This window comes from Grus americana, chromosome 2, assembly GCF_028858705.1.
Source record: "Grus americana isolate bGruAme1 chromosome 2, bGruAme1.mat, whole genome shotgun sequence".
NCBI classification, from domain to species: Eukaryota; Metazoa; Chordata; class Aves; order Gruiformes; family Gruidae; genus Grus; species Grus americana.
The window spans coordinates 78,081,877-78,099,270 of record NC_072853.1 but is presented as its reverse complement, the minus strand read 5'-3'; the positions used below and the strand labels follow the sequence as shown (position 1 = coordinate 78,099,270).

Here is a 17,394-nt window from a genome sequence, read left to right as displayed (position 1 = left end):
ACTCTCATGTAAAATCACAACACAGTTGCAAAAGTACTGAAAACTGAAACCTACATTTTATGAAATAAATCCTGTAAATCCCTACAATATGTGGTTACTCAGCATGGTAAAAAAAAAAAATACAAACCCTACCACAATACAAGAGGCAAAATTGTTTTGTTCTGCATTTCTACGTTATGTGAAATCACTAATCTGTGATCACTAAATAATGAATCACAGAAATTATGCAAATTTTATGAATCCAGAAAGACTTTTGATTTGTAGCTAACTTCAGTGGACACTACATATCCCTGCAATACTGTCAAATGCTGTTTGCAGAATGTTCACATGGCTTCAGAAAAGTAGTACTTACTGAAATGTGGTTAAAAGTAAATAAGGAGACATGGCAGAAAAGGAATTAAGAGGTATCAAAGTACATCTTCTTTTGCTAATCCCTCTGGAGAAATATATCCTGTAACCATTCGCCTACATCACCAACGAGTATGAAACTCTTGTGCTCACCTAGAACAAATTATGTGGTAGTATAGAAATTAATATGATTCACACGTGATAATGTGCATTTATTGCACTTTTCTGCATTTGGGACTTTCTTATCAATCTGGATTTTTGGCAGTTTATCCACATTGGATCTGATAAAGACCTAAAATCATATCTGACATTCTTAAATAAGTTTCTAAATGCCGAGTAAATTCAGGTTATTGCAAGAAGAAAATAAAAAGCATCCATGTGTATCTAAGTAAGACTGTAATCTCATCTATGTGAAAGTCATTTAAAACACGGTATTATGCTTGTTTATATATGTGCGTAAGTAATATGTACACACTGACAGGAACTGTCATTAGATAACATATGCAGTCATAATGGGTAATCAGAGCGTGACATTAGAAAAAAAGACTTACTCAAATCTCTACCTCATTTAATTGTGATAAGATTATTTTTTTTTTTAGTTCTTTATGGAAAGTAGAAGTTTTCAGGCACATGTATGTTTAATGATTTATTTAGTCACTTTCTTTATACGAGAGACTGTTTAATCCATTTCCTTCATCATTGTAAATTATTTGGAAAAAAATTCAATCAAGACTAACAGCAGCATAATAAAGAAAAATGTATACAATACTGTCACATAACAAGTACAATCCTATTTACTAAGGATCAGTTCTATCCCAAATTAACAAAACAAATCAAAATTATAGAATCTGGAATATAAAGCCATAATCTTTTACTGGCTTGTATTACCAACAAAGAGGAAAAAACCCTGCCACACAGTTTTTTTCTTTTCTTTTTTTTGGGGGGATGGGGCGGGGCGGTGGGGAGGAGAAGAACTGCAAGTGTGGTCAAGGGGAATATGACAGAACTCTAATTGAGCCCTCAGATATTTGAACTTGCAATACTATCATTGTCACTAATGACACTTAAAAATTGTTATTTATGCAAACTCATCCGTATTGAATGAGGCAAAAAAACATTGTTATGAAGAGTACAGCTGTCCGCAAGAGAAAAAATACAGGGTGATGATGAAAAATAATGATGTATTAAATTGAAGAAAGGCTGTCTTCATTAATAAGTGGGAGAGGAGACAACTGTCATGGTAAATATGAGAGGGTGATGCAAACTTAGGAGGAAATGTATGAAAGGAAGAGCTGAAAAGGGAATACAAAGGAACTGTGAAATAACCAAAACAAGCAGAAAATAGTTAGAGGACCTTCATACTACAAATGTGCAAACTGATAAATTACAGAAACCATCTCAAATTGAGACATTACAAGGAAGAAGTCTAGAAAGCACTAACGTGGAAAGAGACTGTGCAGATTACAAAATGCAAGTTATTTTGCAATGCCACATGAAGACATGAGACAGGGAGATTGTAGTCACTAAGTCATCACTCCACCTGCCATCTTGAATATGATTCTTGCAAAGCAAAGGTATTTGCACACCAGGAAAATGTTATAGAAATCAGAACATTTAAGAAGAGATTCAGGTTTGCCAATTTAAGCAAAGGTAATGCCCTGAAAAGTAAGATACAGAATTTATACGCATATATAACTTAGCTAAAATGGTATGTACAAGAAGCAAGTAAAAAAAAAAAATGCAATCCAACATGATTAATATGCAGTTAAATTTTAAACTGCTCAAACTAACTCTGCCACAACAATATTATTCAAGAACTGAAGATAATATACAAAATTGACACTACTGAAAAATGTGTTATTTTACAGGAAGTTTATTTCAAGCTATAAAAATCAATATGAAGCTTCCTAGTACTAACAGAAAGAAAACCTTTTTCCTAACTGGCACAACACTGCATGAAAATATGATTTATTTTTTTAAGCCTTGTGAATACATGTATGTGGAGGGACAGAGGGTGGGGGTTTTTTTCCCTGATAAACTGAAAAGGTTTTTCTCCCACTGTCACAGACACTGGGCTGTGTGCAATTCTCTTGGCTTTTCGGTTGCTCTGAATGAAACTTCTAGCATTTCAGTTTGTTGTTTTGGGGGTTTTTTGTGGGTGGGTTGTTTTGTTGGTTTTTATTTTGGGGTCTTTTTTGTGTTTGGTTTGTGGTTTTTTTGTTTTTTAACATATCCCTGTCCAGATTCCCCCAACCAATGAAGCCCAGCCCGGGATTTCGCTTACACTACTTAATGTTTGCTGTTCTCACCCTGCAAGTTCAGATGAACTGGGGCACCTGTGCATCTTCCTTGCGTGAGGATGAGCAGTAACAACTACTGTGGCCAGACTAAGACAGTCTGATCAATGCTGCTTCTTAGCACTCAAGCACTTTTTTAGTTCTGCAGAAGAAACAAAGCTTTTAAAAGACAAACTCAGTCTTAACTGCTATCTAAGTTCCTGCGATAGTGAACCAGGAGGCTTAGCTTTTCCACAATAATGAAGCTGGGAGACGTCGTGTCATAGAATCACAGAATGGTTTGGGTTGGAAGGGACCTCAAAGACCATCTAGTTCCAACCCCCCTGCCATGGGCAGGGACACCCTCCACTAGACCAGGTTGCCCAAAGCCCCATCCAACATGGCCTTGAACACTTCCAGGGAGGGGGCAGCCACAGCCTCTCAGGGCAACCTGCGTACTCCTCCTCAGTTTGGCTCTCCCAAGTAGTTACTGGTTCCCTTTCGAAAAACTGCTCTTTTAGAAACCTGCCAAAGTCAGTCTTGCCTTTCCTGTTCTCAGCCCTTCTCATATCAACGTGTAAATCCATTTCATACATTACCTAAAGAAGTAGCAAAATCATAAAAGTTAAATACTTCTGGGATTGTCCCTCTGCAACACTGAAGTGTTTTCTGAGAACTGACTATTATCTTGGTCCATTATTTTTCTCCTCCCTGGTTTTCCAGAGAGCCTATTGCTGAATTAAGCCAACAGAAACATAAAAGCTATGTCCCCATAAACAAGCAACACACAGTGCTTTGTACACAAAAAAATTATTTTGTCACATAGTAAAATAAAACAAAAAAAATCACTAAATGAACACAAATAATCTCTTGAAAGCACACGTTTTCTAGTTCTCAATAAATCTACAATTTATAATTTATCTACTATTTATGTAACTTACATTTTCATTATACATTATTTTTAAAAACCTGAACTTAAACACATTTGAAATAATACAATAACACAATTCTATGACATAATTATATATGTGTATTTAAGATATCTATAAAAATTATTCATATAGATTTTTACAAATTTTATTTTTTCATATGAATATATAAAACTTAAACATACATCTTCTACAACTCATATTGAGTGAGCCTTACTACATTGAGTGTATTCCTACCTCTTAATCTCTTACTTTTGTAAAACTCTATAAACCGTTTCGAGGGTTTAACCACACTGACAAATCAGTTGTAAATGCTACCAAAAAACTTAAAATGCCTTCTGTGCTACAAAACCTCTTTCTGATATTTATCAGAATTAAGATGTGCTAAAGTCACAAAATTGGTTTAAATTCAGTTCTAAGATCAAAGGGTTTTTAATTTTGGTAACCAGAAATAGAAGACCACTATAGTACAAGTATTTGTGACTAATTAATGTAGGAGATATATTTCACAGCCAGCATATCACAAACGGCAAGCACATAGGGGGAAATTCTGTTATCTGCTTCCTAGACTAAAAGAGAAGTGATCACCTGACAATCCAAACACTGAGGAGATCAGGTTCGAGAATATCTAAGGAACCTAAAGGTGCACAAGTCCATGGGACCTGATCAGTTGCATCCACGGGTCTTGAGGGAACTGGCAGATGAAGCGGCCAGGCCACTCGCCATCATTTGAGACGTCCTTGGCAGTCTGGCGAAGTTCCAGCCAATTGGAAGAGGGGGAACATAACCCCCATTTTTAAGAAGGGTAAAAAGGAAGACCCAGGGAACTACAGGCCGGTCAGTCTCACCTCCGTGCCTGGCAAGATTATGGAGCAGACCCTCCTGGAGACTATGCTCAGGCACATGGAAAACAAGGAGGTGATTGGTGACAGCCAACACGGCTTCACTAAGGGCAAATCATGCCTGACAAACTTGGTGGCCTTCTATGATGGGGCAACAGCATCTGTGGATAAGGGAAGTGCAACTGATGTCATCTACCTGGACTTGTGCAAGGCATTTGACACCGTGCCGCACAACATCCTTGTCTCTAAATTGGAGAGACATGGGTTCAATGGATGGGCCACTCAGTGGATAAGGAATTGGCTGGATCGTTGCACTCACAGGGTTGTGATCAATGGCTCAATGTCCGAGTGGAGAACGGTGACGAGTGGCGTTCCTCAGGGGTCGGTACTGGGACCGGCACTGTTCAACATCTTTGTCAGCAACATGGACAGTGGGATCGAGTGCACCCTCAGCAAGTTTGCTGACGACACCAAGCTGTGTGGTGTGGTCGACACACTGGAGGGAAGGGATGCCATCCAGAGGGATCTTGACAGGCTGGAGAGGTGGGCCTGTGAGAACCGCATGAAGTTCAACAAGGCCAGGTGCAAGGTCTGCACGTGGGTTGGGGCAATCCCAAGCACAGCTATAGGCTGGGTGAGGAATGGATTGAAAGCAGCCCTGAGGAGAAGGACTTGGGGGTGTTGGTGGATGAGAAGCTCAACATGAGCCGGCAGTGTGTGCTTGCAGCCCAGAAAGCCAACCGTGTCCTGGGCTGCATCAAAAGAGGCGTGACCAGCAGGTCGAGGGAGGGGATCCTGCCCCTCTACTCTGCTCTTGTGAGACCCCACCTGGAGTACTGCGTCCAGCTCTGGGGGCCCCACTACAGGAGAGACATGGAGCTGTTGGAGCAAGTCCAGAGGAGGGCCACGAAGCTGATCAGAGGGCTGGAGCACCTCTCCTATGAGGACAGGCTGAGAGAGTTGGGGTTGTTCAGCCTGGAGAAAAGGCGGCTCTGGGGAGATCTGATTGCGGCTTACCAGTTTCTGAAGGGAGCCTACAGGAAAGATGGTGAGGGACTGTTCATCAGGGAGCGTAGTGACAGGACAAGGGGTAATGGGTTTAAGCTGAAGGAGGGTCGATTTAGATTAGATGTTAGAAATAAGTTCCTTACTGTGAGCGTGGTCAGGCACTGGAACAGGTTGCCCAGAGAAGCTGTGGCTGCCCCATTCCTGGAAGTGTTCAAGGCCAGGTTGGATGGGGCTTTGGGCAACGTGGTCCAGTGGAGGGTGTCCCTGCCCATGGCAGGGGGGTTGGAACTAGATGGTCTTTGAGGTCCCTTCCAACCCTAACCATTCTATGATTCTATGATTTATTTAGCACCACAGTTGTGCCTAAAACTTCATAAAAGCTACAGAAACAGGGAACACACTCAAACAAGTAAACTGAAGTCGTCTTATGCAGCTTGTAGGAAACATTTTCACCATTTTATTTTTTCTTTGTGTAGCAGCTCGCTAGCTGAATTATTACAGCACTAGAAACCTGCAAACAGAAACAGATTTGAGATAAATGGTGAAAAATGACCAAAGGTCAGGATCTATGATGATACACCCCTTCGCCACCTAATTCACAAAAATAAAAACTTAGAGTAGCACCATGTATAGGTACAAGTTTTTCCACGACAGGCAGCAAGCAAAGTCAAAGAGCTCAAACCAAGAGAGTCACGCGGTGCCATGCCAAAACCTTCCCTCCTAGAAGTCAGGTAAACAGTCACATTTCTGAGTGGAAAACAATTCCAATGAAACGTAAAGGCTTGCACGGCTACCCTAAATTGTACTTACTAACAAGAAGTTCCGGATAGCTTCTTTAATGGCTCTTGTTAGCTCCATCATACAAGTAATTGTTAACTAATGTGTACTATGACATTATTAAAATGTTTATTTCCTAATGTCAAATCAATTCTTAAGCACGTAAGAAACCTTATGAATGGCTTACATTATTAATTTCCATTTGTCATTTGGTCTCTTGACTTCAGCAACATCCGAACAATACCATGGTATTTGAAATTAGTATTGCTTAGTTTCAGTACTCTCAGAAACATTAAAATACTTATCAATAAAGTGTTATTTCACATTAGAGAGAAAAATCTTGCCACATTCACTTTTGCATATTTATCTGAGACTCACATTTTTATTGTACTTCAATGGAGTTACCTTAACGCTTCCCTTAGCAAAATTCATTCACATGACTTGCACAGCAAATATCGCACCGCACACAAACTATGCAATAATCTTGATGAAATCTACAATCAGCTCAGCCTTTGTACTTAATTGTATGCTCCCAGATGGAAAAATCACTACAGGAAATGGACTAAAAAATAAACTAGCAGGGAAACAAGGGTTTCATCAGGTTCTTCTGATAAAGGTGCAGGACACATTCAGTCTCTTCTACTTTATATTACGTTAAACCTCTCTCAGGCACAGGTGAAAGTAAATTGTCATTTAAACTAGTTCAGTAGTCCCCAGATGTAAGTAGTGCATAGGAATAAAGAACTAAAAGGATGCTCCTGGGTCACTGAAGTCCATGTCCCTGCTATGGAGGGCATTGCATGACTCTCAGCTAAGGTCAGCATTCCACTGCAAAATCAATTAATTATTTTAATCCTTATTATCCTGAGGATATTAGCCACTCCACAAACCCAGTGCCCTAATGGCTAAGGGATTTATTCTAATTTCCAGTTTAAATGTCATTAATGGCTGGCTGATTTTTTGTTGGGGTTTTTTTTGGTGCGTGTATGTGTCAATAATCCTTTATCTTCCGTAGCTTTTCTTCAAATCTGACGTTTGCAACCACGGATTATCTGTAGATGGCAGTCACACCACTCTCAGCGTTCTTCTCTTCTGCTGAACTATACCCAAGCCAAGCTCTTCCCATCTCCTCTTACAAAACTCTCCTTTCTCCTGGCAATCTCGCTTGGCACTCTCTGCATTTGTTCCAGTTGCGGTTTATCTTTTCAAATGCAGGTGACCAGAAATGTACATAGTGATCCAGGTGAGGTTTCATCCTTAGCTGGATACGTTGCCATCATAACTGAGTCTTTTCTGGAAGCATATTCTAATCATTTAGTGACCAACTAATGCTTCTTCTCTTCATTCTGCTTATCCCTGCTCATTTTCTACTGAATTCAGCCAATAGCTGAAATTTCTGCTGTTAGTTCCCAAATGCAGGCACTTCACATTTTTTATTATTAAATTTCATCTAGTTGCTATTACTGCAGTCCTCAAGGTCATGCTTTTCTTCCCCATAACATTCTGATCTTTTGCCATATTAGGAATCTTTTAACTGGGTCATCAACAAATTTCATTATAGTGGTGACATTCTGTCACCCCACCACAAGTAAAAAGCACTAATAAAGGCAAACATTCCCCAGGGAGCTCCCTGAGAAACTCAGCCAGCAATCTTCCTCCCGCCTGATGCTCTCTGAAGTCACACCAGCTGCCATCTCCCCTCACCTATATGTACAGTTGCTTTAATAATGCTCAGCTCCTCCAGCACCGCTTCTAGTCTTCGATTTGGCACTAAACCGGATTTTTTCTTTTAATTTTTTTTTTTTACAAAACTGCTTTCCCTGTTTAAAAAAAAAAAATCAGTTGTCTTTCCACGAACAGCTATCACAACGCATTGCCATGACATACCAAAGGTTAACAATGGCACATTAGTGCTAACGGGATGTTCCAAGGCTACACACACTATTTTACTATATTAAACTACTACATTACTGATTTTAATGACTAACTGGTAGGTCTCTAATGGCTCAGCTTTTTCCTGTCTTCTACACAGATATAGCCATACCAGACTTGACGAACACATTTAAATGTCTTGCTATTAAGCCTGTGACTTCGTATGTCTGTAAAAAAAATGAACATTAAGATAAAAAATCATCTGTTCTTCTCCTTCCTCGAATATAACTGAAAATATGGCTTATACTTGCGGATTGTGAGTTTCTTCCTTTTCTATCACACCTACTCCTAAAGCACAGTATCATCTGCCGGGCAGTATCTTCCCCTCTCATACAAGACTCCTGGTTTCCCTTATGTCCTTTTTCAGGTGACTATTCACCTACAAGGTACTGAACCATGCTCCTACAAGATTTGGTTCCGTGCTTGGGATACTCATTCCTGATAGTCCGATTAATCTCAAACTTGAAAAACTGCCAAGTCTCCTCCGCACTCCAGATTCGGAGCCAGCAGCAACTCATCCTTGCTTTCCTGACTGCAGGGACTTCACTGACACCTGCCCTGCTCTCCTTCTCAAATATCTAACTTTTTTTTTTTTTTTTGCATTGCTTAACTACACAATATGTTATTAATAATCTACAGCAGGGCTGACTTTAAATAAGGCAGGTCCCAAGCAAGGTGCGGAAATGGGACCTGATGTAATTCTGTACAAAGAAAATTCTTCCCTTTATGCAGAACCTTCGGTTCACCCCGCTGCCTAATACAGAAAATTTTGCCTGCACTTTGTAAACAAGAGCTGCTCCAAGGCCAGAATTGAACCATTCCGTACCAACACATTAAAACAGACACACAAAAAAAAAAAAAAGGTGCTTTAGAATCAGCTCAAAAAGTAGCATTTAAGCTAAAATAGCCAAACATATATTCTAAACACATCACTCTCTGGACATTTTTTTTCAGAAGTGTCGAATCCTGCTTGAAGTAATTTTTGTGTTGTAACTGAATATAGACAAGGAGGAACACATCTGGTGCCTGGGCTGTGCAAGCGTATTTATAATTAAGTAGAATTGAATACCAAAATCCAACGATGATAGAATTCATTAGACTAGTATAATGCTGTATAATTACTCTCTTTTTTTATATCATCCACTGTATGCTTTAAGAGGTCTTTTTTACCCATTGATATCAATGTGCTATGACATATTTACATACACCCCGTATAAAAGGCTGAGGAAGTATTAGACATGTCAGAGGATGACATGGAAAGGCAACTGTTGTACAATAACTACACTGTCAGTGAAACAAGAGGAAACTAATTTCAATTCATTCCCTGGCATGTAACTCTACAGACAGGTACTGGATTTACATTTTGTAAGGAAAGGTTCTCCCTTTTATAGTAGGGAAAAGTCCTAACATGACAAAATCAATACATCACCTTTTTCCACCAGCATTACTTCCTCAGCTTGCCTGCCTTGCATTACTTGCCCTCCACCAAACACGCCATCCCCTGATTTCCACACAGACCTTTCTAAGCATCATTCATGGGTCTTTCCTCACTGAAGCCATTTCCACGCATTATTGCTCGCACCTCAGATTTGGAAAGAACTGCCAGCAGGCAATTGCTCTCTGAGCCTCTGCATGACTTCCTTTGCTCTACTTCTTTCCTACCATCCCAGATGTCCTGCAACTCCTACCAGACAGCCCAGCCTCTCTCCTGGAGTAGTAACACACAGTGTAGTGTGTGTAGGTCCTATCAAAGCGCCCAAGTTCCCCAGGCCACCGGGGAAAACCAGGGGCTGCACTGCCAAGTTTGGCACCGATGAAAACTTGGGCTGACACCAACAAGATAGGATTGCCACGCTTCTTTAAAAAAGTTGGTCAGGTACTGAAGACATTTGCCATCAGTGTCTTAATTTTTTTCATGGAAAGCCAACCACTGCCTCACTAAGGTGCCCTCCACCTCCCTCTCCTATTAACGTACGTGCTTCTCTTCATCGTCCATATGGAGGAGTAAGGGAGCTTGGACTATCTTAAAGATGTAAGTTAGTCGGTACGGTTGATAGCGCAAATCTCTCTCGTAGATGGGTTTGTGACAATGCCCAGCCTAGTAACAATTACAGCTTTGGATCGGGCTCAGCAGGTAATTACAGAGCCAGCACGGGGCTTGCAGACCGGCCCAAGGGACGGAGTAACCATCCACAGCTCTGCTGCCTTCCCCCTGCAAGCAGCGGCCGGATGCCCACCTGGTAATAGCTTTCTCTCCAAAGCTGTAGCTGCAGCCAAACAAGAGACAAGGAAATGCAGACAGATAAAAGCAGTCTGCAGGGACAGCAAAAAGAGAACTGAAACCAATTATGATTTGCACTTATTTCACATCAGCCCACAGGTTTCTAACAAAAAAACAATGGCCCTGACCAGCCGCTTCATTTCCAGCCCTCTCCTGTTCATAAAAGCTATTTGAGCTATGTGCCCGCAAGCTCAGGAGGAACTGCTCCACATTAAACATATATTGAGTTCACAACCAAAATAGTCTCTCTGAAGTGGTATTTTTATTGTAAACAACAAGTGCAAAAGTTCACACCTAAGGTTCCTTCAGACAACAGGGAAAAACTGCACTGAGCAGTTCCACACAGCCAAGAGGAACATTAAAATCGTGAAGCCAAAATGTAAAGGATGCGGGGTTATCTTTTCCAGGGAGAAGGCTCATACACAAATGAGAGAATAACATGTTCTTTCTATAAACTGTGGTATGCATAAAATTTATCTTTCAGTAGTTACTAGTACAATTGAGAAATGCCATATTTTTGACAAGCTTAGGATTCGGAAGACATTAAAATTACTCTTTTAAACATATCTTTCAACTCTACTGGACCAGAACCAGAGTTAAGCTGTAATTTGAAGAAAATTAAAATAAATCATTGTTTAGTAAGTAAGTGTGCATGAACTGGCTTTTTTTAATTATTTTAATAACTTTCTAATTAGCGACATTGACAAAGACATATTTGAAACAGAACTAATTTAAATTTTACATCATATTTCTTTTCTTTCATAAAAAGGATAACGGAACAACAAAAACACCGTAATAAGTCAAGCAAAATGTTTTTAAAAATTCACAAAATGTAGACCTTCAACAAAGAAACTGTCAGTGATCACTGAAGAAGGATTCTTCAGATTTGCTTTCACATATAATTCTAGGAGAGAACACCGATTATTGACCTACGTATTCTTGATGCAGAACAATCAAAACACCAGCATCACAGGAATACACGGCAGTATTTTACTGCTCACTGCTTTTTTTTTTTTACCAACGTTCAAAAACATCAAACCGGTGATTAGTCTATTGTGCGAGGTGTCAAATTCACAGAAAGATTCTCACATGCGCGTAATTTATTCTTAACAGACACTAGGCGAAAGTATACCTACAAAAGTGATCAACAAAACAGCGCTGCTGCTCAAAAGGAAAAAAAAAAAAGGGGGGGGGGAGTTGGGGAAGCGAAGGGTCCCGCTGCAAGGAGCCACGCGACCTCCGACTGCCAGCAGCGGCCACGGCCACCCTGCCACAGCCACACGCTCCCGCCAGATGCCGAAGACGCCTGCACGGTGGAGTTAAGCCACGTACCCGCAGCCGGGTCCAGGCTTTCTGGAAAAGCCCTGCCCGCTCTGGGCTGGAGCCCGCGCAGCCGAGGCAAGGCTGCTGCTGGCAGAGCAATTAATGCAGCTCCCTCCCAAATATCCTCTTCTCCAAGCAACGCTCGCACGCAAAGCGAGGAGCAGACCGAAACATCCGAGGACTTGTGTCCTGGCAACCTGCGGGAAGACAATGCCTTTCCCCGGAGCTCTGCAGCCCTTCCTGCCACGTCTCTCGGATGCTACGGGAATGCCCACATTTTTCCAAAGAGGAAAACAAGGCAGCACAAACCGACTTCACAGGCTAAATACAACCCCAGGACTGAGACGTCAGCATCCCTCTTAAATCTCTTCTACGCCATATGCTTTTGAAAGTCATTGTCGTGTCTTTCAAATAACAAAAATAAACTCAGCAGAATTTACAATGAACAAATACTACGGATAATTAAATATTTGCATCAAAGCTTGAAAGCCTGAAATATTCTAGCATGCCATCCAATGATTGGCAATGAAAATAAAAATAAATCAAAAAGTAAGACCATGTGAACTATCTAGGCTTGATATCACAAGGATATGGGGACTCCCATGGTGAAATCTGTATCTAAAGAGAAATACTGCATGGTCTGATTTGCTTTTTATTATATGCAAGTGTGGCCTGGTTTTGGTAGTTTCGAATACTATAAAAAAAAACTCCAAACATAAAACAATAAAAAAAGCAGGAAGTCAGTTTCATAGCAAATTAATCCCTGCACCTTCCAAAAAAATGAGAATATAAACATCACCCACAAAGGTAAGGGCTCCAAAACTCATATTACCAACATACACTAGTAATTTAAATCATCTGAAGTAAAGATTATAAAGGAACTACTTGCATACTTGAAGTTCAGTATTTGCATAAGTCTTTGCAAGATCTGACTAAGTCAGAGAATTTGTTTCAAGTTTATCTTAAAGACCTAGAAGGCATCCCAAATACAGCACCACCATTTAAAGGTTATAACTAACTCATGGAATCAGCATGAAGTTTTCAGAAGACATATTTAGATATTTTAAAGCTTTTTTCCATCCTTTGAAGGGTTTTACAATTACTATATGAGGAGTATTCCCATGTAGAGAGGCTTGGGAAAAGGAAAAGGATGTGGTAGAACAGGGAAGAATCGACCAGGCACAGCGTTAGATATTGCACATCATTTATTGATATTTCAAAAGTGCTGCTATTAAAATGCAATTACATTTTTGCTTTGTCTTCACTATAAAATTTTAAAAATGTGAAGGGTAGTTCACTGTTTCTCTACTTATTTATTTCCCTAGAAATGCAAGGAAACTCCCAGTCCTTTTTTCTCACACATTGCTAGAGAACATCTTGAAGACCACAGAAAGCCTACGCTGAGAGCTCGAACATTTTAAGCTGAGGAAGACAGCACCAGCAGTCTTGAACAAAACTAGCATTTCTGCCATGTTAATTGGTCACTAGAATCAAATATTCACTATACAAAGAAGTTGGTGACTGGAATCAAGTGTTCATTATGCAAAGGAGCTTAAAAATACAAAAGCAAAATCCTTCAAGTATTTCCATATCCTAAGCATGCACATCTCTTTGGTATTTATAAAATAGATGCAGACAGTCTCAGCATGCAAACACTTAGTCACAGAAACATTTTATGAGACGTCCCACAAAAATTGATGCGAATACTTTTGCATAGAATGGTTCTTGGAAGTGTACCCAATGAAGTACAATTAATAATAATGACAGTCTTACCTGGTCCCAGGGACAGATGATTCCTCCAAAACACATAAAGAGATATCCCATGGCAACAAGACATACCCAGACCACCAGAGAAAACACACGAAGCAGCTTCTTAAATAAAGGTTCTGCGCAGACGAGGATAAATATAGCGAAAAAAATTGCTAGGGCCGTTGGAACAGTTATTAAAAATGCCAAATGGTCTTCAATTTCCTGGAAACAGAGGAAAATGAAAAGGAAGTTAAAGACTAATGCACTTAAAGGTCAGACAGCAATAACATGCTCTAAACTGATTGCACATGGAGACCTCAGAAAGACATGCATGAATATCAAAAGCGAGATGAATCAAAATGGAATCCTTTCACTGTAAGAATCTGATTTTGGAGTATTAACTTCATAAACAACTATTAAGCACACTACTGCATGGTGGTACTTTTACTAAATTAAGGAACTGAAGCAGATTGAGAAAACTGCAGGACACACTACAGTAATGCACCAGGCCCATAGGACTGAGTGAATTAAAAGGTAAACCCGGTCTGCAGAAACAGCATAGCCTTTCTGCTCCAGAACTCAAAGTATTTCTCTGATTAGTGTGGTTCGCAGGTGAAATTCAACCATCCTCACTGAAGACCACAGCTGCCAGAATACCTCTCAAATCAGCTATGGGTCCTTTTTGACAGTGGTATTTGCCAGGTACTATACATTTTGTTTCTGTTTAAAGTATTTATCTAGAAGGACGGGCTCTAGATTAGATATATACATTTTCTCCTAGCAACTGCTTATTTCAAAATGTGCAAACAACACCCAGAGGAAGGACTTGAATCAAATCTGAAGTGAGATTCAGAATAAGCAATATTTAAATTTATTTACAGAACTTAATAAAGTTACTACGCTAATATCTTTAAATCATCTAGTGATGGATGCATTAAAAAGGAATAAATATTTTATTTTATATTCCTGTGTGTGTTCAAAAGTATCTCTGCTTGAAGTACAACAGCACTATATCAAAGTCTGGTCATAGGATCCTTACTCATTCCAGCAGCTGTTATGGATTTTTACAGCCTCATTTGTAGCAACAAGGATTGCAAAAGCAGGTCCCAAACGCTACTGTTGCGACAGCATAAAATCCTCCACTAACCACACCCTTCATGCGGAAAAGCCTTGAATCCATTTATTCATGCTGGTGAAATCTTGGGAAAAATTTGGAAGTACCTATTGGATGATTTGTAAGACATCTGAGCACAAAAAAATAACATTTCTTTTTCCCTGGTTCTGGAGTCGCTTCCTTAGTGCCCTGACAAATCCCATTTATTGATGGGTTTTCAACTGAAATACTTATCATTTTACTTAAAAGCTTTTTGATGTGGCTTTTTTTCCTTTCTTATGTGTATAAGACTTGCTACATTTAGAGGAAAACTAAAAATTTACAGGTAAATTCGTAAATTTAGAAAAATTTAGAAAAATTTTACGAATGCCATCAGCATTTTTTAGTTGTGTTTTGGTTTTGTTGCGTTTTTTTTCCCAGATACAGTAAGTTTTACAACCCAACCCCTATAAAGAGACATTTGCCGCAAGGTTCTTTCCCCCTCCACTCCTCGAACGCGTTGTGTTTTGCTCGCGGTCCCGGCTGCACGTGCGCCGTGCGCTGCAACGCCCGCCTGCTGCACCAGGCACCTCTGCCCGCTGCCCCGCCGCGAGCCCAGCACCACCACGCACGCCCGCAGCTACCGCAGCCCCGGGAGCCGCTCGTACGCGCGGACCCCGCTACCGAACCTCAACCAAAAAGCTCTGCGCGCCAGCGGAAGGGGAGAGGCGCGGATCGCCCCTCTGCAGAGCGCGTTAGCTGAGGCTCTGCCCCACTTCAAACTCAGGGGAAACGCCGTGACGCAAGTCCACGCCTTCTTGTGCGGACCGCAGGTTGTCTTTCATGTACCCTACCCCGCCCGACAAAAAGCAACTCATCTTTCAACTCTTCTTCTTCTTTCTTCCCTTTTAAATTTATGAAGTCACACATTGAAGCAATTACTATTGCAGCACCGATGATCAGGATATAAGCCAAAGAAAAGTTGAGAAACTGTAAGTGATGGTGCTGACTTTGAAATGCAAACACCATCTTTGAAATATTAAATACGCACATTAAGGCTTTCAAGCACTCGGGTAGTCGTACTGAAAACAAATTTATGGACTTAAAGTTAGGCATAGAGGTAAGTGTCCGCGTGAGCGCAGAGCTGTATGAAGTAAGATACGTGCAATCTTGCATAGTAAGAGACAAAATAAAAAAACTAACTGGTAATAGGAAGAGCTACTGAGTTATGTCTCTGAATTTTGTGATTTTTCATCATTCCCATTGCTGAAATTTGTTTAATAGAATTGATTTAGTGATGTCACAACCAATGGCATCCCACATAACACCAAAAGTATTTAACGTTGACCTTTGACTTCTGCGCTTCCAGGTGAGACTGCAAAACTCTCGTTACAAGGTTAGAGGAATTACTCCCTTCACCGGTGCCAGGACAACATTACGTTCCTTCCCCCACCTGCCATGCAGTCGAGGTCACAGCACCGAAGGAACCCACAGGTCCCTGGAGGAAGCCGAGACTCAGGAAAACCACAGATTTAAATGACGGCAAATTGGTATTGCAGTGATAACAATCGCGCTACAAATACACTAGCGATAATATCCACAAGCACTTCAACAGCACGCTTCTCCATTTCAGGAAAGAAAAAAAAAAAAAAATGTAGTGCTTTCTAAGACAATCTTGCTTCATAACAAACCAACAATATTTAGATTTCAGTTTAGAGCATATGTATGGTCACATAGCTACATATTTCTATATGTATTCTATCATTAGATCAATCCATCAGAATGTTTGTTCCAAATTAACAGCTAATCAGTTTCCTTTTTTTAGGCACACACTGCTCTCAACACTTAGCTGAGCCATTTTGATCACTAAATCTAAATTTTTTTTTCTGCTTTCTCCCATTCTCTGGTTGACTATATTACATAATTTTGCATTTTGTTTTGGTATAAACATATGCAGGAAAAAAAAAAATGGATCACAATGTATCAGCTCCTCATCACAGGTAACTGAATGCAACCTCACTGACGGCAGTGGGACATCACCCGAGCCGGTGACAAAACAACCTGTTTCCGATCTCACAAGCTGCTTGCATCACAGCATACACTGTGTGAATTCTGAAGTAAAATTGAAATTTAAAGAGAGAATAGTATATACACAAGGCAGTTAAAAAAATATATAAGAAAATAGTTGTTAATTACAATTTGAATTCTTTCCAGAAAGCCTTAATACGTACAAGGGGATTTCTCACAATCCTGCCTGTAAAATACATGGTAATGTCAGGTCAACAAAAGCAGGCTGTGTGAGGCAGGGGTTCATTTTGGAAGCTATTTTTAACAATATTTTGCTATTACTTCATAGGAACTAAACGTTTATGAAATTTTAACTTCCAGAGCAGGACATTTAAAACTTGTAGCTTTCTGATCAATATTTGCAATCATCAGTGTGTTTAGCAGGTTAAAAGATGATGTTGCATGAGAAGAAATATCCTGAAGGCTAACTGTTCTGTTTCCCTAATCGTTTCCCAAGGAGGTTGGGGGCGGGGGGGGGGGGGGGAGGAACCAAACCACAAACCACAAAACACTTTCCTTCATTTTTTGTTGGTAGTCTTGGAAATTAAAATACACCAGAGGTAATGGAATTAAAATATCAGCACGCCACTTTCGAACATAATGGCTAAGCCTGCAATACATGGATCTTGCCTGACAGCTCTGTCTTCCTGAGTGTTTTCTACCTTGTGGTCTTTTAATTACTGAAGAAATTAAAAAGTCTACTGTTAGAAATTTTTCCAATGCCCATAAATTCTTCAGGAGTGTGTGATAATCTCATCACCACTAAAAT

The 17,394-nt window shown here is 40.1% G+C and overlaps 1 protein-coding gene across 2 annotated transcripts in view; it reads right to left on the bottom strand.

Moving 5' to 3' along the window:
• Nucleotides 1-17,394, bottom strand: part of ADCY2 (adenylate cyclase 2) — a 226,711-nt gene that overhangs the window by 189,578 nt on the left and 19,739 nt on the right. For both annotated transcript variants that reach the window (XM_054817328.1, XM_054817327.1), the window contains exon 2: nucleotides 13,490-13,687. In XM_054817328.1, coding sequence (XP_054673303.1) covers nucleotides 13,490-13,687 — 198 coding nt within the window. The remainder of the gene's footprint in view (nucleotides 1-13,489; nucleotides 13,688-17,394) is intronic.